Source organism: Hyposmocoma kahamanoa, unplaced genomic scaffold, assembly GCF_003589595.1.
Source record: "Hyposmocoma kahamanoa isolate Upper Pololo Valley unplaced genomic scaffold, ASM358959v1 160, whole genome shotgun sequence".
NCBI lineage: Eukaryota > Metazoa > Arthropoda > Insecta > Lepidoptera > Cosmopterigidae > Hyposmocoma > Hyposmocoma kahamanoa.
Window position 1 is genome coordinate 5,196,261 of NW_020653575.1, and position 21,712 is coordinate 5,217,972.

A 21,712-nucleotide genomic window follows, 5' to 3' on the forward strand; every position below is an offset into this window, starting at 1 on the left:
AAGGCACTATTAAGTCGTAACATTACGGTCATTTTAAAGAAACAAGTTTCATAACGTCGCTTCACAATGAAAACCTGATGTGTCCACTATTTTTCAAGTGCCACAACTATACAATAGAAGTGCTTAGTGGATGTCGCACGTGTGTCAACAGTATGCGGTAGGCAGTATGTACGTTATGATCGTACAATTATCTCAAGCAAAACTGGAAAATTGTGGAAAAATGCCTTTTTTTGCTGCTTTGGAGAGCAAAAATCACAGTCACACCAGTAATATTATCTGTGGTGGTGGTTCATATCATCGTTAAGTCGTATTTTATTTAATTTTCCATTTTCTGTTTATTACCCGACTTCAAAAAAAGGAGGAGCTTCTCAATTCGACTGTATGTTTTTTTTGTGTCTATGTTACGCGATAAATTTGTGAACCGACTTTGAAGATTCTTTTCTTGTTCCAAAGAGGGTACCTCAGATGTGGTCCCATTTAAATTTAAAGAAAATAATCCACCTCTAAGGGTGGCAAACCAGGGGATGAAGGACTTTTGAGGTTTGTTTACTGATTATTGTGATAGATTTTTTGTTATCAGAAACGGAAGTAAACTTTATAACGTTGCAATATGGTTGACTTTTTTTTAGAACGTTAATCGTTCGTCGTCTCCACAGCCTTTCAGTTATTAGTGCTAGATGGCAGACCATTGAATGAAATTTCAATATAGAATCAAAAAGTCGTAACTTGCAATAATAGGTACGGAGAACTTTCAACGATTCCCAGTGGGAAAAGTTTAAATTATGTTAACAGTCCAGAACCACTTACTTCTTTTTAAATTAGAAACTGCGATCAATCATTATCAAGATTTCATAGTGTTTAAAATTACGTATGTGTGATTTTGGCGACAGCGGTTCTGATAGTAATCAAAATTTGAGGTACTTCCATTGTTTTATCCTTCCGTGGCAGAAAAATTCAAAACATTACTTGTTACAACCTTAAATGTCTACTGTGGTCACAGAGACTTCTATAAATAATAGCGTCGAAAAAAAACCGGCCGTCGAAAAAAGTCACGTTTTGGCTTGTTTTTCTTTTTTTAATGAGAAGCGGTGGTTTTTGTACATTTCTACGAATAATTTATCCAAGCTGAACACCAACCGCTAAAGGACGCTTCAAAATACGTTTCAAATGAACCCTGAACACAATGGGACAAGGTTATTAAATGAAACTACACGAAATTATAATCGAAATTTATCGGTATTTATACCGAAGCTCCTCTTTGGTACATTTCAAAACTTCTCGTTTTATGTATCGAATTTTTTAAAGGTTTATTTTCCTCTGCTAAGTTTTAAAAAGTGGACGTAAAAGGTTTTAATAGTAAAGCGGCGACAAGTAACGTCACTTTCGCAGTTAAATCCGAATATATGTTATAAAAGAAGTAACTTGATCAAGTAATGATATCTTCTTCCATCACATCCTTACCTAACTAGTAATTCTAGTTTATTTCCTAGAACTTCAACCACGTCAGTAATGTTTTTGACTGAAAATAGTTTCAGAGGGACCCAGGAATTGCAAAAAGGAATGTAAGATAATAGAGATAAATGTTATTGCGTTTGTCTTATTGTCTACAGTTATAGCAAAACTTTTATAATAATAATAATATCTATAAAAAGTTGCCAGTAACATGCCTCTTTGTCTAGCTATCGTACTCCATTATAGTTAGTACGAAGAAAATTATCGCAAACATATATTTAAAATCTTAATTAAAAAAAAATATAATTAAGGTCAATTTACAAAATAATATAGACTAAATATGATACTGTAACAAAAAACTTTTCGAGATCGCGTCAAAATTCACGATACAAAATTTTTATTTTACTGTTAATTTTTTTTCTTTACATATTAGGAAATAAAGAATCCATTACGTATTAAAGCAAACGAGTTTCTCTTTATTCCTAAAAACATATGACAGCTGCCTTAAAACTATAAGAGAACTCTTCATCTGCAATGTTTTAGGAGGTTACGTCACATAGTTTTTTTTAGTAAAAATAATAACTGAATGAGTGAAAAAACAACAGAATGACAGCTAACGCAACCTTCTTGAGCAAGTACTACATCGTTGTAATGTTTCAAAAAATTATAAAGGGACGGACTGAAGTACAAAATCGAGCCAATTATTATCTGAAATAAAAATGAATATATATTTTGACTCTGTAAACTTTAAACGATTCGTTTATTAAGCAAGACGGAATATAAATATGTTGTTTTTAAACTTGCGAAAAAAAAAATTATGTCAGTAGTGAATTATCTGATTACCGGATTTTATTATTCGTTCACATCTACCGGTTTCCACTCCTTGTCTGAGCGGAGCAGCACTATTTCGTCCTCCGAATCTGTTTCTGATGGCGGTAACTCTTCTTCATCGTAGTAAGGCTTGCGAACTACATCTGTAAAATTATAATGGCAACGGTGAACACCTGAGATGTTTATTAATATCTTTTAAGACGTTGTGATAATAACATCCAGATACGGAGATGACTGCCGGAGACTATTCACAAATCTATATACCTTACGTTTGAACTGTTAGTTCAAATAACATTTTAGTATGTTATTCAAATGAACATTGCTGGAAAAAGTGATGAGATATCAAGTCGAAATCTTCAAAATATACGTGAAAGTGTTACTTATTCCATTTGTCGAGTGATTGCTTTATAATTTTAACCGGTTTGTTTACTTTTCTGGTATGTATGATGGATTGAAACAGACTTTACACTACAGAGTTGTCTCAATGTGTGTGTTTAATTTTTTATGTGCAATAAAGAACAATTCATTCATTCATTGTTCTCAATTCCCTTTTTGGTTCTTAAGATAATTTTTAGCAACATTGGGTTTAGGCATGGCAGTTTAGTTTTACTTACCTTGAATATCTTCACAAAGTGGTCGCTTATCATCTGAAGGTATCTGCGTGAAGAGATACTCCCTTCGCGACTCACGCGCCCTCTGTCGACAACTGAAGCACCACGCTGCCATCGTCACTAGGGCCACTCCCAATACACCTAAAGGGGCAGTTAGTCACTCAAAAACCATGCTTGAACAACAACACACAATACTGGCAAATTAAATCTTAAACCTTCAATATCGGTGGTTTATAAGAATAGCGGACCAAACCAAATTATTTCACGTTTCACTTTCTTTTACAGGCTGACAATCAGTATCGCGTGGCATAGTCCACTAGCAAACTGCGTTTTGTATGTGGATAAAAAAGCTATAAAGTATAAAAAAAATTGTTCCAAAAACAGATTTTTAAATGGTACTTTTTTAATTATATGAAAGCTGTGATAAAAAAGAGATGAACAATATGAAGAGACAAAATCACAGTATTAAACTTTTTATTTTATTTCCATTAAAAATTGAACATAGAAAGCTTTGCAACAGTAATCTTAAAATAACTAGTTTTGTAATTGTTTCAAATTAACGTAACTAGTTTTGCAACAACACTATGATAAATTGGCTAGTTTAAACAGTAAAAAATATATCTTGAATCTAATTTTAATTTTCCTTTACACTCTTATATCCACCTCGTCAACCATCAATGTATCTTTATTATCTGTCATTTCTTCTTCTTCGGTCAGATTTGATTGTACTGGCCCAATAATAAAATAAAAAATAAAATATATTGTATACTCTATTGAGTATACAATAATAAACATATACAATATATTTTATATTGTATACTCTATATTACAATATATTTGCATTTATTTCTCTCGTGAATTTGGATGTAATTTGTGATTGTGTATGTGTTGTCCATGGCATCCGCAAAACAGGGTTTCTCCAGTGCGGAGACATGAGTGTGTGCCTAAAAAAATTTTTTTTCAGGACGAAGATAAAAATGTGGTGTAAAATATAGTAAATGCAATGATGTCTGTAATTAGCATTTTAATTAGTTAAATTATACCTCTTTAAGATACTATATTACTTGAAAGAAGAAGTTTTTCTTCAAAAAAATGTGGTTTCGAAGGTGAGGTTTTCACTCTAAGGCAACGATATACCAATTTGTTTGAATGAATGAAATGTGTTTGAGTGCGTGAATGCGTACGTGTATGTGTGGGAGTGTGTAAGTGTGTGTGCGTGGGTGAGCGTGTATGTGTGTATGCTAGCCAGTGCCAGGCGATGGATGAGCCTTCAGGTTTGGAAGGTTGATAAAACAAATAAGAATAAGCTCAAAAAACACTAAATCTATTTTACGGTCAATTTTACATAACTATGAGACAACCAGCAATTGAAAGGCGCAAAAACTTTAGTAAACACAGACAATGGCAATAAAAACAAAATTGATATAAACTTCTTTGATTGATTGATGGAGTAAAAAGCCAATTATCCACCAGATCGAAAAAAGAAGATGTGTTTTACCAACTTACAAAAATAACGGAAAATTTTATACTTGTATACATTCATCGTTATAGTGGGAAATTTTGGGACAAATAGAAAGTTTACATTAAAACTTAATAAAGTTTGCTGATAGCTTGATGGTTTGCACTGTGCGTGCTGGATGAGGTGGTCCCGGGTTCGATTCCCGGTAGGACCGTTTGAAAAATAACTATTTTAAATTGGTTCTGGTTTGGGAGTTCTGTGTAGTGCATTGGAGAGGATTCTACTGCTCTAGTACTTATAGTTCGTTAGTTAGAACCTAATTTATGTTCAGGTATGCGCCGTCCAACCATTTATTATACTTTTGACATAAGGGCGCCTATGAAGTTCAATAATTATTAAGCAACTATAGGCAAAAAAATGCAATACTTCATGGTCTCTGTTCTTTCTTATAGTGGAGCGATGTGCTCTTGGCTCCGACTCCGATATTTACCAAGCCGACAGATTATGTAACGAAGATTCTATTACACTTGAAATCGTCACTTTGCGCTCTTTCATAAGGCAGATTCCCCAGAGAAGAATAATAATTTTAATAACGTTCACATGAGACCAACAATACTCAGAATGATTAAGATTTATTTTCTTGTCCTACAAAAGTATATAAGTAACCTTAGTATTAATTATATATTTACTTTATTTTTGAGTAGTGGATTTATTTAAAATTACAAGATAGTCTTTGGTTGCACCCCCTTTCCAACTCCTTAATTTCTATCCTAAGGTTGCCTAGAAGGAATTGCTACTTAGCAATAAGGCCGCGTGTTGTACATTAGCTTACTCTGTGATACTTACATTACTGTTATGTGTTGTCATTGTAATTTGAATGTGCAATAAAGAATATTTCATTCATTCATTCTTTCATTCAAGAAACTCTAGGAATTTATGGCAGGGGTCATAAACTATGGAAGTAACTGAACAAAATCAGCCTTGCAGTTTCTATGTCTGAAAGTATTCGTGCTTTTTTTTAAATCACTTAATTGTAATTAGACAACGAGTACTACAATATCAACTACATATAAATACCTATAGGTGACAGTACATTAGTAGGAGCACGAGGACATATTTATCCTTTTGGTCATGCCAGTAGGAGCATAAGGACATATTAGTAAACGGCCGATTATTCAAGTTGCTTTCTTCGTTGTATAGGTTTTGGTATCTGTCTAATAAATTATAATGAAAATAAATAAATTTGAAATAAATGTTGAAAATATTAATGTGTTAAAGCGATTAAAACTTTTTTTAATAGAGTAGTACCAGGAGATCTCTTTCGTGGAAGAGTTCGTCCAGGGAAGTACTGCCACCTTACCTATTTCTGTCATCAAGCAGTAATGTTAGCACTACTGTGTTCCGGTTTTGAAGGGTAAGGGTGCTTGTGAAATTACAGGCACATGGGACTTGTCAACTTATGTCTCAGGGTAACGGGCGCAGTGGTAGTGCCCTGCAGATTTCTGCAACTGTTATGGGCTGTCCATAACAGGTGTAGCTTACCATCAGGCGCTCGGCTTATTTGTCCCGTCACTTGATATCATAAAAAAAAACTTTATAAACTATCGTTGTTCAACGGATTCATTGTGAATTAAAATTAACATTAAAACTTTTTCATAAACAAAATCGATTGTTATAAGAAATCGAATCGGTTACGCATTATGACATCACTAATGGTTTAGTAGTCGAGCTGTCAAAAGTAAAATAAATAGTTGGACGGACTATAGGTGTGGTTAATTTAAAAAAAAAAACAAATCTAGAAAATATTAAAACGCATTACAATTAAAAAAAGAAGTTAACATCGATACAAACCGGCGACCATAACGAAAACCAATCGAGGCATTCCCATTACGTAATCGTCCTTCTCCAGCTTGAATAATACACTTGTTCTGTTGTTGCTTTGAATCTGAAATGAGGGAGATTGAAAAATTTACTTTTGTAACTAAGTGTGATATTGTTAGGCGGCGGTGAGCATATATTCCTACACTGTTTATTGGGTATTATAATTATTAATCCAAAAACAATCGTTCGTTCTGGTTAGGTTCAAACCAGCGTCGTCGACATACCTGACGCTCTCCCAACTGTGCTACAGAACGAAACAGCAGACCCTAAGAATTTATCTAAGTGCTTGTTGCAGATCTTTGTTTTTTTTAAATCAGTTTTGTCGGAGCCAACATGTAGCGCCGCGGAGATTTTGTATAGACTCATCCGAAGAACACAAGTCCGATGTGATTATATAGCGAAAAGAGAATAAGTATGTACGTTACGAGAATAATTTTCTTATTCAAACTAAGGCCTACGTAAAGGTGTTTTGAGAATTTATATATCTTATTTCATTTTGGAAATATGACATCAAGCAACAGTCGATCTGACATCCACAGCGAAGATGAACGAACGAAATGTACTATGTCCTGAGAACAAGTAGTCTTGCATATAGATCTTGGTTCTACGGTTGAGTCGATACGGTAGGTAGTATTTTGATATCTGTCTGGATTTTGTTAAGTGTTTTCTTGAGGTATCGTTTTTCTAATGGGGCTTACATGTTCAATAACGATCAGTCACTAAATAAATAGAGTAAGAAATACTTTTTTGAAGTAGCGCCATCTGTGAGAAACCTATTAAAGTTTTTTTTTGTTTCGTTCCTTGGTGTGCGATCTTTATATTAATAAATTATAACAAACTTTGACTTTCATCAGTGATCGGAATTGAAGGACTTAACTAAAGTATTAACGTGTTCTTAGTACGGAACATCGAGTATATAACCAGAAATAGAGATGGGATGTAATTTAACTTGTTTGAAAACTATGCTGCCAAATCATTACTGTGACAACTGCGCTCCGATTGGCCAGCCCGAATTCGAAACAATTGAAGGGTGTCGTCAATTGTTTCACTTCAATCGTCCAGTTTAACTTGAGCTTTGTTATAATGGACGAAAATTGAAAAATTACATATTTAATTAACGATGAACTGTGATTCCGTTTGTTTTGTAATCAGATGTTTTGCTGTTTTTCCCACACCACCGAATAGAACATCCCTCATTGTTAGAGATATTATCTTTATTACAATAAATACAGAATATTTTTGGTATATACAGAGACATACTCACATGTCAGTTGTTGGCGCTGTACTATTTCAATTTTCTAATTTGTGATTTCAGCGCAAACGAGAGTTGATATTTAAAAGTGATATAAGATCAAGACTGCTGACTTGCCAGGGATGGATTATTTCGTCTCTATTTCTGGTTATATAATCGATGGTATGGACATACCCATTTCGTGATATGACAAAAAAATCCCTGAATTCATGTACATATACACTTATTATTATTATTATTATTATATAAAATTTCTTTTTTTACTGTTTATTTTCTAAACATTCCAAAATAAAGGTTGTCTCATTTTTATTTTTTTTTCAATTGCTAAGGTATTTAAATACCTAAGTACCCATAGAAACACAACTACAATATAACTTTTTGAGACAATAATTTGTAGCAAATACTTAATTCGAAATAATATAAATTTGTCACCAATGTACTCAAATTTCAATAAATAATGCGCATATTTAAATATAATCAATTCCGAGAAGTAACAGGAAGTTGTAGAAGGGAATGTCCACGTTAGTCTTTAGTCTAGCTAAATTAACTCCTCCATCATGGTAGAAAAACATCTTGATATCCAAAATCAATGATTATATTTTTTCTAAAAGTAATTTCCTACTCACCATAAAATGCTTTTGCTGAGTGAGGAACCCCCTAGCAGCAGCGGAAACAACAACTTCTTTCCCCAAATATTTGATTGGTATAGAGAGAATGAAGACGCCGTTCTCGTTACTTCTGTTATGAGTTATCGCTATGACTGAAGCGAGTGGGTACACCGTTATTTTGGCATTATGTAGGGGTTCGCTATTGGTATTCTCTAGAGCTAAACCTGAAAAAAAAAACAATTTTAAAGTATATTGTAACAAACCCATTTTTAATAGACTGCCACATCCACTTTTTTTTCTGATTACTATCAGAACCCCTGTCGCCAAAACTCACACATACATAATTTGAAACACTATAAAATCTTAATAATGATTGGTTTCTAATTCAAAAACAAGTTAACAAATTCTGGAATGTTTATAAATTAAAATTGTACCCTATTGGCGTATCGTTGAAAGTTCAACATACTCGTATCTATAATTAAAAGTTACGACGTTTTGATTTTAAATTGAAATTAAAATCAATGTGCTGCTATCTAGCGGATAGTAGTTGAACGAAAGCGAATTCGAGATATTTACTTAGTTCTCCAAAACAGAACGACGATATTGCAGCGGTATAAGGTTTACTTTCGTGACTTGTAACAAAAAATTATTACGGTAAAAAGAATTTAATAAGAATTAACGATGATATTATGAAACACCACCACATAAGTGCCGAGCCCGTAGGCCGAGGTCCGCGGAGGGCGAAGCCCGAAGCGTCCGCAACCCCTCGTATGGAGGTAATATACGGAGGAGTCATAGATTACGAGTACAAGATCTCACAATAGTAAAAATGTAAGGCATACTTCCCGAAGTAGTGGAAATGAGATACTTATTCTAGCGTTGTTGTATCTCAATCGTCTTTCTGTTAGATTCCATTTTCTTGAAAGCTATGCCAAAGAGAAGTATTTACAGGGAAAAAATGTCAAACTACTGCCGAATTTCCTGTACTATGAATACCAAAACAACGATAACCCAGAATACTCTGACCGAAACCAACTTAGAAATGTTCGTTTCTTAAATAGGCCCAAATCGGAAGTCGACCTCCTCATCAAGCGCCCATAGTACTAACTACTGAGCCACCGAAGAGCATAAGCACACCCGTGAACTGAACCCGACCACGCAAGCCGAGCCCGACCCCACGTAGGTGGGGTACAGGGCTCGTATTATTATGTGACTGTCATTTTTGCACTCCAACTTGAGTAGCAGTGCTCCTTGTGAAAGAGTTCGTCCAGGGAAATACTGCCACCTTACCTATTTCTGCCGGCAAGCAGTAATGTCAGCATTACTGCGTGCCGGTTTAGAAGGGTAGGGGTGCTGGTAAAATTACAGGCACATGGGACTTATTAACTTATGTCTAAGATTTTCCGATTTAAAACTCTGAGTGGCACTGCAACTCTTATGGACAGGCGTGTCGCTTACCACCAGGCGCACGACTTGTTCGTCCGTCACTTGGTATTATAAAAAACAACTAAACGAAAAAGAATAGAACAACGGAAACCCTATTTACGACGTGACTTCTTTACAAAGACATTTGAAATATACCAATCAGTATTAGAGTAAAATTCCTGTCAGTCAAAAAACTTGGTTTGTTTTCCTTGTTTACCGTGCTGTTTATAAATGCCCACTTACCAGCGACACGTATGAAATTGGGATTGTCATCCATCTGTAATTCTTCAAACTCTTTGAACTGCCCGCCCGTCACTCGTTCGGAGTTAACACGCTTCATTGTTATGTCTTTGTGTTTAAGATCACGCTCTAGCACTCGCCAGGTGAACATCTGTAAATACAATATATTTTTCATCTCACTTGCAAGTAAATAGTATTATTGCATGCAGGCTAACTGGACTATAATGCCCCGAATAAAACTCTAGGGCGTTTTTTCTTCTCATTACACGACCAACGACGACAAATATTTCTCACTGGTTAATAGTACACACATAAAACATTAAAGGTACAAAATACTTAATGAAATAATCAATTAAACAATAATGACACAAAGCAAAAAATAAAACACAATGACAAAAATATTTAAATAAGAGAAAGTTGCAAAGGAGCGTTTTGACAAGAGAGCTCTTGCCAAGGTCAATGTCACATTGATATTGAGGACAGTTGACCATTTGTGGCAGATTTCTGCAATTTGGGCAGATTTAATTTTTAGTCATTTTCATTGTTGCAGAAGTATAAATACGTTATATTAATGGGGCAGAGTTTGGAATATTCGGGAAGTTCTTTATTATTTTTGGGAACAAACTAAAAACTTGTTTTCAGCTACTACGAAATACAGGACAATGTTATAAATACTGCTACTATGATATAGATCGTGTTATCGATTAATGTCGTTCATACTATATTTTAACCTTCATTTTGCAGAAATGACCTTATTACATTAAGGATGCGAAGTCAACAAAATATCCAGTTTTCTAACTAGCTCTTATTCTTTGTTCAACGTAAAATACAAGTTTGATGAAAGCGATATTGATCTATGTAAACTCAACCTTGTTGAGTTTATTTAGATCGAAAAGTTTAGTTATTACGTTCCGCTTTTGTTGATGCGTGATAATTTAGATTATATACGTATTTTGTGGATTTCGATAGTCGAATTAACTGCCTCCGTGGCCAAACGGTTGCCATGCCGGACTGCCACGCAGAGGTCCCAGGTTCGATTTCCGGGCCGGGAGAAATATTTGTATGACCTATATTTATTTCTCTCGTGAGTTTGGGTGTAATTTGTGGTTGACTGTGTCCATGGCATCCGCTGTACAGGGTTTTCCTAGTGCGAGGATATGTTGAGTGTGTTATTATTATATATTATTATTATTAATTAGCTTTTTTAATGCTTTGATAATGAATCACAAGTATTGATAGGTCTCCTTAATGCACGTCGTCAAAAACAATGGGTCACAAAATAGACGGGATGTCACCTTCTTTGAATGCGATATTTTCATTACAGCGTCCACTGAGCGTTTACGTGATTATAGGAATACCATTGTCTGGATCACTTCTTCATCATATTATGTACATTTTATTTACACGGGGCCTTTAAAGAACAAAGATTATTGTTGTGCGTTTACCTGATCATGATAGCCATGGCACTTCACTTTACCACGGTACTCTCCCGGCGGCAAAATAATCCGATAGAAGGCCATATTTGAGGTGACATGAAATTCTTTCTCTATCCCACTAATGGTTAGCACTGCATCCCGCATCGGCTTGCCCTCTTCGTTCTTTACGTAGCCAACGATACCTGAAATATATAAACGTTGCATCAATCTATTGTGATTCCATGCAAGCCTTAGGTACAGTATGGTAACCTATCACAAACTCGAATTTATTTTTCCGAAACAACGTTTGTTCGAATTTTCATTACCCCGAAAACCGAATTATAACGAAACCGTTGTTATTTCACGATATGTTGGATGTTTATCGATAAGACACGATTATGTTCGGTTGGGTTAGGTTTAAAATAAAAAACATTTTCCTCTCAAAATTACTTTCGAGGTTATGAAAATTCGAGCTAACGTTATTTCTGGAAAACGTCATTTCGGACTTCTGATAGGTAACCGAATAGTATCAAGTTTACAATAAAACAGAATAATTGTGATATCGAGTTGACATTTATACCAGGCGCAGTACACATGTTACATTTAAGAATGGAATTCGATTTCGTTCATATGACCACCGAAATCACGTTTGTAGCGGTCACACAGCTGGTCAAACAGTCGATCTGTTGAAAAGGAAGTTCGAAAATCGTGTAATTTCGGTCGAATGGCCTGAATTTTTCTCAGTGATATCCATGATACCACCATGATATTCATGATGGTCAAACAAAATTAAAAAAGCTTCAACAAACTTAAATAACATACCTGTATTACTCATTGCCACAAACTGCATGATCCCCTCCAAGTTGTCTCTCCAAATCCAAGAAATATTTTCCTCTGTCGGCATATTGCAACAACTCAAACCAACGGACACAACTGGTGTGTTATACCTTTCATACAATATATCTATCAAGTTATCATGTATAACATTGTTTTTATTTGTACAGTCATATCTGTCTACTGGAGTTCTATGTAGCTGGTAAATTTTGGCGAATTCTTCGTAAACATGTTTAGATAGCTCTGGATAAGATACGTCTTCGTTGCCCGAAGATAGTTCTAATACCAGATCGTATTTTTCGGCTTGCAATAGATTAATAAATGCTTTTTCTCTAGTATAGTTTGATAAAGGATTCAGATTTTTCATTGCTATATAATTGTAAAGGCTATCACCAAATTCTTCTTCAAGTGCAATCACGTTGCAGTGCTCTGTGCCATCAAAACTGGTTACTATCTTCTCTAAAATAGGGTCCAAATTTGGTATAAAATGTAAGACTGTATTGTTCAATATTTTTTTATTAATAGGCTCTCCTATTGCGTAAGCGTTCGCTATGTGTCGAGCGAAATTTAAGAGCATTTCTTGGCCAAGCGGTTTTGAGCCGTAGAAGCTACTTATAAGAGCTATATGGAGTTTTGATTCCTCTGGTGAACCGATCTGGAAATAAGAATGATTGCGTTCCAAATTATAATATCTAAGGGTAGAGATGGCAATAACGGCTGCAAATAATTAATAAATTATACGGCTATTTTTTTTCAATAACATATAATGTTGTCAATTATCCTGTTATATAGTTTTGCATATAACATGACAATGATAGTGAGTGAATATTGTGTAACGAGTTATGGTTCAATCAACTTTTTTACCAACATTGCTAATTATGTAGTACAAGAGTAAAAAAAACCAATTTTTTATAGTTTTTAGCATATACTAACAAAACACAAAAATCGGGGATAATGGCGTTAACGCAATGAAAACAAATCTGTAACTGTTATAATGTTATCGACGTTATTCCAATTCTATAAAGCATGAAATGGTACTTTCAAATATGTGATTTGTAATAGTAACTTAATAGAAAACAATAAAATATAAAATTAAAGATAACTGTATGATGTGCACCGAAAGGTTTACGATTTGCAAATCATAGCATTGCGAATTCATTTGAGTAGCGCCATTTCTCTCTCACTATTGATATTGCATACTTGCCACGACGTTGGCACGACGCTAAAACAGGATAACAGGATAACATTAGCAAATTAGCTAGTTGTTCTATAATGAGTTATACATTGCGTTACATTATCTGTTATTGTAATAATGACCACGTCTATCAAGAGGTGAGTGAACTGACATAATTTAGAAGTTAGTTGTTGTCACCGTCGATGAAGGATCATTCTAGTCCAGTATAACTTAAGCCGTACATAGAGCAGCTACACCTAGTGTTGTACCATACCTGTTCAGTCATCTTCAATTGGTGAAATGTGGACGTAAGCAAGCTGTCTCCAGAGCGAAACTCCGCGATGTCTGGGAACTTGTTCTCCAATTCTGCTAGCAGCCCATATATCTCTAACGGTTTGTGATACCGCGTTCCGATAATGTTCTCCAATACGCTGGAAATAGAGTTGATAGTTGATTAGATAGGACATAGATATATAAAGCGTTCTGACAGCTTATATATGCAAAATAAATTTTATTTCAAAGAAGTGAATTAGAAATGCAAATCATGCTGTTGTCCCTTAAAACATTAATACACGTAACTTAGAATTTTGTCGAATTGAAAAAAGAAGAAATAGATTATTTTTTGTGCCCCAAACGAAAACACTGAAGAAACGTATAAACAAGGTTCTCCGGAGTCGGCAACGCATGAGTGATGCCTCTGGTATTGCTCGTGTCCATGGGCGACAATGACCACCTCCCATCAAGTGGCTTGTCTGCTCGTTTGCCTACTAGTTAACATAAAAAAAAAAAAAAAAAAATACGACAAAGAATAAAAATTACAACATAAAACCATTAAAACTATGTACTCAAAATATTCACGACTGAAAACCACAAACAAAACAAAAATAAAACACACTTTATTTACAAAAACAGAGATACTTATAGTACCGGCACGCTACGATGGCCGTTTTGACGTTTGTCCGCTCATCAAGTCTCGTGGATGAAAATTTATGGATGTACAATTTTACGACACAACTCGGCATTTGTTTTTCGGAATTCGAAAATTTAAAAAATGACATCTAATAGTATTATCACTTACGGGATCGCTGTCCAGCACAACTTCTACCTCCGGCAAACTCGCGTCAAAGCTCAATGCAAAACAAAGCAGTTTCGATATGACGATAATTAAGTAAACATTTTTATTTCCGTTTTATTAAAACTTTTTAATCAGCTACTTCTTGCAATACTTGTTATAACTTCTAGATGCGGCATACATTTGATTATATTTTTTTTAATAATTAATTGAGATTTGACCTTACTATTGCAATCTGTCAAAACGGCCATCTTAGCGTGCCGGTACTGTAGCGTGGTCACTACTCCGCATTAATTGAAAGGCGCAATACTGGTTTTCACTCGCACGCGTTCTCAATACTGATTTTACAGTTAGAACCATGGACAAATAAATCAACAGGATTGCCAATCGCGGTACAAAACAGCGTAGTCGGGTATTTAGTATCTATTGGTACACCAGATGTCGCGATGAGCACCAAATAACTATTTTTATACCTAATTTGTGAATAATTTACGAACTATAATTTATCAACGCTACTCTAATTTCTAGTGATGACAAACAAATCAACTAGATGGCGCTTATTGCACAGATTTTTACAGATACTGCCGGCTATTCTTTTACTTTGTATAGGATTAGCGCCATCTATCCATACTAGCAAGCTTTAATTTATACATTGGTTTGCAACATACAATGCCATCTATAGACACGCATATTTGTCAAAATTCAGAAAATAATTTTAGCTCATGGTATTTGAATAATATTACAAGGAAAAAACTCGTCATCATCATATCAGCTGAAAGACGTCCACTGCTAAACATAGGCCTCCCCCAGAGATTTCCAGATTTGCCGATCGGACGCGACGTGCATCCATTGGTTACTCGCCACCCTTATCAGGTCATCCGTCCATCTGGTAGGGGGCCGTCCCACTGAACGCCTTCCGGTTCGTGGTCTCCATTAAAGAACCTTTCTGCCCCAACAGCCGTCAGTGCCACTGCCACTTCAATTTGCTAATCCTGTGAGCTATATCGGTGACTTTCGTTCTTCTACGGATATCCTAATTTCTGATTTGATCACGTAGAGAAATGCCGAGCATTTCTCGCTCCATAGCTCGTTAGCTCGTGCGCCTGATGGTAAGCTACACGCCTATCCATAACAGTTGCAGTGTCACTCAGAGCTTCAAATTGCAAAGATCTGAGGGGTACTGCCACTGCGCCCGTCACCCTGTGACATAAGTTGATAAGTCCCATATGCCTGTAATTTCACCAGCACCCTTACCCTTCAAAACCGGAACACAGTAATGCTGACATTACTGCTTGGCGGCAGAAATAGGTAAGGTGGCAGTGCTTCCCTGGACGAACTCTTTCACAAGGAGCTCTACTGCTACTAATTACTATTATTACGTTACGTGGTCAAAGCGGCAACATAGCGAAAATTCTAGCGCGAATCTGTTATCTATAATTCTATTAATAGAATTCTAATTACACAGGTTCATTAGGTATTTATATTAATATAATATTATGTTTTTCAATAATTCTCAACTAGAATAATATTGAAGATTTATTTAAAAAATATATAAAAATCACTTAAAATGTTATATTTTGAACAGGTACTTTAAATAAATTAACCAAGGTTCTTATTTAAGGTTACCTAGGTAATAATTAGGTATATCACTACATAATATTTATCGGCAATACAAATTGAAAATTCGTGAACCCTTGTCTACTCGGTGACGAACTTATGGCGTCTCATTGTATTGATATAATAAATCTGTATTATATATTACTCTGCACTAAAGAAAACAATAACTTAATGAGTCTCAGACATAAGTTTTTTTACTTCGTTTCACCTTCCGGAAAACGAAAGAAACACCTCTCTTTACAGCCGTAAACAACACAATTCACGACCATTATAAATAGTAACGTACAATAATGTTATATATTAATGTACAAGTTTCGTAATGAATATACGAAGACTATATTCAAATAGCGGGTAGGCCCCCCACCAGGTGGACCAACGATCTCGTAAAGGTTGCGGAAAGCCGATGGATGCGGGCAACGCAGGACCGATCGTCGTGGAGATCGTTGGGGAGGCTTATGCCTAGCAGTGGGCGTCGTATGGCTGAATGATGATACTCAAATATCAAAGCCGTCTTAGCGTGAAAACGGCTCGCCTCCAGCCTCGTAGTCGTTCAGTCAATGTGACCATCAATGTGCGGGGCGGAGGGAGGGGCGGAGTGTCCATTCTCGTTACTTTTTGTTCCATGCTTTAGCATTTCTTAGTTCTATTCATCAAAGCTCGTTACTCACATAGAGTGATCATCTAATTGATCATCATAAATCATCTAACCGATATCTAGGATTTTATAATACTCTACGTGAGTAACGAGCTTTGTCGAATGAAACTGAGAAATGCTAAAGTCACGTGTTATGCTCATTTCAGAGAATACAGAACTTTAAAATGCTCCCCTGTAAACATGGCAATTTCGACATACGATTCTTTACGTCGGAGGGGTCGATAGTCGTGTAGTTTAAAGGTCGTGCTTTGCGTATTCAAATGAAGTTGTTCACATATAGTAACAACACGACTATATGTCGTTCACGATTTTTTTGACGTTAAGACGACAGACTGTCAAGACAATGGAAAGAACCTGTAGGTGTCAACTTTGTGTGTTACGCCTCTGGATGAAAAATAAGGAAAATAAGATGTTCAACAAATTTAAATACACTACGACATGACTTTAAAATAAAAACACTACTTTTCAAGTATATAAAGCCGACAATTCGCACTCTCATTAATAAAATGACACAATTGTAAAAGTAATTTTTGTGTAACTGACAAAATAGGTGTAAATAAAACAACGTACGTGGAATGCTTTTTGGCTGACGTCAAATATGATTATATATTTTATATGTAAAACCATAAAAGCTTTAATTTTTTTCTTTTCGTTTTAGAGCGAATATCCACATTCGCAAGCGTGGGGAGAGGCAGAGCTCGGCGAACATATCTCAATCAGATTGAGGATGTCCTTAAAAAAAGACCGGGTTAAAAGTACCAAGAATTAGTATGAAGAGATTGATGGGAGTGGATGAGACGAAAGAAGTTTGTCAGGAGCGTAGCAAGTGGAGGTCCATAGTCTCCGCCTACTCCGGTGGGAGACAGGCGTGATGATAATTGTTTTTTTTTAAACAGGTGCGCATTTGACTTCCATCTCACTTAATGGAAAGCGACGACGACGTCGAAGATGTAGGTTGCACACCTAAATAATGCCTATTTAATCTTGCCTTGAAAAGGCCCAAGGTATAATTTTTCGAGTTTAGTTAGTTCGTTCAGAGAACAAGTCTGCAGGCAGGAAATTCCACTACACAATGTGGAAGCGAAACGCTTGGCGCGAATCCATGGAAAATCCACAACATAGGGGTGCAACCCCAGTCTAAGTGTAGTCCCCCGATGATGGAAAGGAGAAGGCGAAATTAAATTGATTTAATGTTTTTATTATTTAGAGCGATGTTACACGGACGTTGCGTCGTCGCAACGCTTTGATTTCTCCTACAAGTACAAGCTCCTTCAGGTGGCGCGCCGTTTCAACGCATCGTGTGGCATGTCGTTCTGATTTATATGTAGTACAACACAACGTCATCGCAATGCCAACGCAAGTTATCGTGTGGCATCTCTCTTAGTCAGCATTTCGAAAAATTTACTTTTCGTATTGCGCCATTTTCTTATTGAGATTGCGGTTTGTGATTCGCAAACGCAGCCAAGACGCAGGTTGATTTTGTCTTTCATAATTTTAACGAAAAGCAAAACGGATTTCATTCGAGTCTCTTCTTAATACAAGAGAATCGTCGTGGGTCCTAAATTATATACAGGGTGTTAAATTATTTGCGTCACAACCGAAGGGGGTCATTCATAATCGTTAATTTGACTATCATCACCTCGTAAATTGTGTCATCCACTCTTAATTGCCTTTGGCCGAACGGTTACCATCCAAGAGAAATATTTTTATATAATAATTCCCGCGCCGGGAGAAATATTTGTATGGCCTACATTTATTTCTCTCGTGGGGTTGGGTGGACTTTGTAGTTGTCTATGTGTGTGTCTATGGCACCAGGGTTGCAGGATTTACCTAGTGCGTGTGTGCAGGACGCTATGTGTGTGTGTGTGTATGCATATTATATTCTTGCGTTAGGCTCACTTCACTTGAAATTAATTAAAAGATTTAAGTAAAAAATTTGTTAGGTATGCATGGAAGTTTTAAGCATGGAACATCCATTAATATCCTATTGCTAATAAATCAGTGTCATTACAATAAAATACATACATATATAATTTACTTATTGGTTATTTGTGAATTTGAAACTCCCAAAAACGCGTGCAAGTATACTTCATCAGTTGAGAGCTTGACTTCCGCTCATTGTCCTGCGTCTACGCAGTCTGCCAACAACGTTTCATATTAAAATTACAAATCAGTTAATTTTTTTATTTCCCACTGCTGGACATAGGTCTCCCCAAAAGATCGCCACAAACTTCACAAGCTCATCGATCTATCTTGTAGGTGCCCTATCCACACTGCGTCTTCTCCTTGACCCTGTGGGTCACCTATATAAAATTAAAATAGATTTTTATTAAACATATGTATTTGTGCTCTATTCAAAAATGTGAACTGCCTTTTAGGTGTGACGCAATTAAATAACACCCTGTAAACATATGCAGGGCCTAACTTAGATTTATATTTGTATATAAAAATCAATGGAACATTCTACAACAATCCAAGTTTTCTAAATACGAATAGTATGTCCAACAGAATTTTGTTCTACGCAAACTGTTCAACGACATTACCGGTTTTCTTCTTTTGTTTGTTGCGTATACCAGGTTCGCGAAGTTTGGGACTGGTCTACACAAAAAAATTGCAAATTTAATTTACTCACAAGACGAGCTACTTATTTTATATACAAGGTGCTAACAAATAAGTTAGGGATAAGACTTAGAGAAAATTGTTTACCGCATTGTAATCACTTTGAAGTAAAATAAATAGCAAAGTTTGTTAGTTTTTCGAAAAATTTATGAAAACGTATTAATTACTGAACAGCATGTTAATAACAATACTACTTAATGATTAAAACCTGTTTAATGTTATATTTTGAATCTTTTTATTTGTCTCTGGTCGTATTACTATTAAAATGAAAAAGAATGTCAATATCACGGGTCTCTAAATGTACAAGACTATTTATTATGTTTGGACATAATTATTCGGTTTTATAAGAACATTTTTTCCGATGCAAACTGACGACATTAAAATTATCTGCACCAAATATGTTAGCACCTAGTATTAAGAATGTTAATAACAAAATATTATTGTTAAAGCAGTTGCAACACTCGGACAAATCTGTTTAGATTCAAGAATGTAAGGTAAAATTATGTTTAATGCTTTTGTGAGTAATAAATAAATAAAAAATCAAAAACTTTAAGTGTTTCAAAGTAACCTGAGCCGCTCTAAAGGTGGCTTCCAACGGCCTGTGAACTCACGGGCCGCCACGCGCCGAGTCGCGAGTTCTATATCAGGTGAAATTATCAACACATATGAGTTGAATCTTCACATCGAAGCAACTCCGCGCCGGCACAGGCCGTACTCTTTCCACAACGCATTGGTGGGAGGTGGCATGACGCGGTCCGTGAAAACACAGGCCATGGGAAAACCACCTTTACGTATGAGTCTGACGCGTTCAAATGGGCAGATCTAGGTTGTCCATTTTCCATGTTGCTTGAAATCACTGTATCGTCAGATACTACGTAGATCAAAAGAAATAGCTGACACCCTATAGATACGTGCAGAGTAAATTTCGTATGACAGAAAGGCGACTCCAATGCTCATACGAATAACACATTTATTTCAGTGAACGGCTCGGCTGTAGAAGTGCTCTTCAAAGTAATTAGTAAGTGCGACAGTTAGTGTAAATAAATACACATATAGGTTAAGCATGCGTGAATATTTTATTGCATTACAGTGATAAAGTAGAAATTCGTGCTTGAGTTGTTATGAACACAAAAACGAATACGAATATTTGATGACAATATGGCATTGTTATAATTATATCAAGGGGAAAAGAACCGAAACATCAAAATTGCTGATAAAAGCATAAATCAAATTTGAAAAACTGCATAATTTTTTTCTTTATACCCCTTTATATATATCATATATATCATGTTACATGACCACACTTATTGACGCCAAAAAAAGCTTTATGTCAATGCATTAAGAGCGAAAAACACGTGCGCTTCGTTTCACCTTAGACGATGGAACTCGACAGAGGTCGGTAACGAATGGGCTTCCTGTCGATTGTCGATGACCGAACACTGGCTTAAGGTGGCCTCTTACGGCCTGTGATTTCACTGACCGCCCCGGTTTGTACCGGTTTGGTCGTGCTTGTGCTTATGGTAGTGCGAACTCGTGTGTGCGTAGCGAGTTTATTTTCTAGTTTGAGCTGCTCTGCTCTAGCGCCGCATCTTTGAAGTTACTGACACATGGCGGATCCGACAGTCTTATAGGCGAGTCATCGCTGGCACGGGCTACGCTCTTCCCACGGCGCATTGGTGAATTCACAGGCCATGGGAAGCCACCTTTAGATGGCCAATCGGCTTAATGCGACAAGTGTCATGAAACGAAATCGGCTTAAGCTAATCCTACGACTATAAATGTGGTTTTTCCCTAACAAAAACAGTCACAAGGAATATGGAAGTGAACAAATTACATACAAAGCATTAAATAACACATAAAAAGCAATAAACACAAACACAAGTCAGGTAATAAAGCCAAACACACAGGGTCGGTCATGGTTTAAGAGTCATATTACACCAGTGACATTAAAGCGTAGACAGCGAACAACGTTATTGTACACTAATCCCACAATACAAAATATGTTAACGCCTAACGTGATTCTTATATTTAGATTTAGTACAATTTCTTTTAATGTCATGGGAAGAAACAGCTTAAACCAACAATAATGTCGCTAGTATGAATCGACCTTTAAAGTGTGACAAGTTACTATTGGAGTTGGCAGCTGTATTGACTGTCTTTTTACGTAATTTGGAAACTTTATTTCATACCGAGGTTCATAGATCTGAATTAGTCGCGTCTGGTGTTCTATTTCTCTCGTTACTTATAACAGTAAGATTCGTATGATAGAGAAAACAACAGATGTCTGCATATTCCAGTGTAAACGAGATGGATTCCGACTATACAATTGAAAAATAGCAGCTTATTTGCTGTTGGAAAGCTATTAGGGTGCAGTCAGCGCGAATGCAACTGCAGTTCACTTGTAATTGTGATGCAGTTGGCCGGCGTGAAGTACGCCAACGGCACGCTGGCTGCACTGGCTATCGGCATTTGTGATGCAGATTCCCGGTAGAACCAATTTGTGGAGAGTATTATCCTAATTGGTTCTGGCCCAGTACTTTCGTTCTCCATCCGACATAAGTCCGAAA

At 36.0% G+C, this 21,712-nt stretch overlaps 1 protein-coding gene across 3 annotated transcripts in view; it reads right to left on the minus strand.

Moving 5' to 3' along the window:
• Nucleotides 1-1,796: 1,796 nt before the first annotated feature.
• LOC113225439 (carboxypeptidase D) overlaps nt 1,797-21,712 on the minus strand; it is a 67,757-nt gene continuing 47,841 nt past the window's right edge. Inside the window, exons 15-23 of one of the 3 annotated variants that reach the window (XM_026457752.1) lie at nt 13,457-13,613; nt 11,997-12,663; nt 11,205-11,377; nt 9,763-9,910; nt 8,113-8,318; nt 6,205-6,298; nt 2,898-3,035; nt 2,296-2,426; nt 1,802-2,160 (exon numbers count right to left, since the gene is read on the minus strand). In XM_026457752.1, coding sequence (XP_026313537.1) covers nt 2,305-2,426; nt 2,898-3,035; nt 6,205-6,298; nt 8,113-8,318; nt 9,763-9,910; nt 11,205-11,377; nt 11,997-12,663; nt 13,457-13,613 — 1,705 coding nt within the window. In that variant the 3' untranslated portion in view covers nt 1,802-2,160; nt 2,296-2,304. Of the gene's footprint in view, nt 2,427-2,897; nt 3,036-6,204; nt 6,299-8,112; nt 8,319-9,762; nt 9,911-11,204; nt 11,378-11,996; nt 12,664-13,456; nt 13,614-21,712 lie in introns of all 3 variants that reach the window. The other 2 variants (XM_026457751.1, XM_026457753.1) reach the window with 2 other exon arrangements.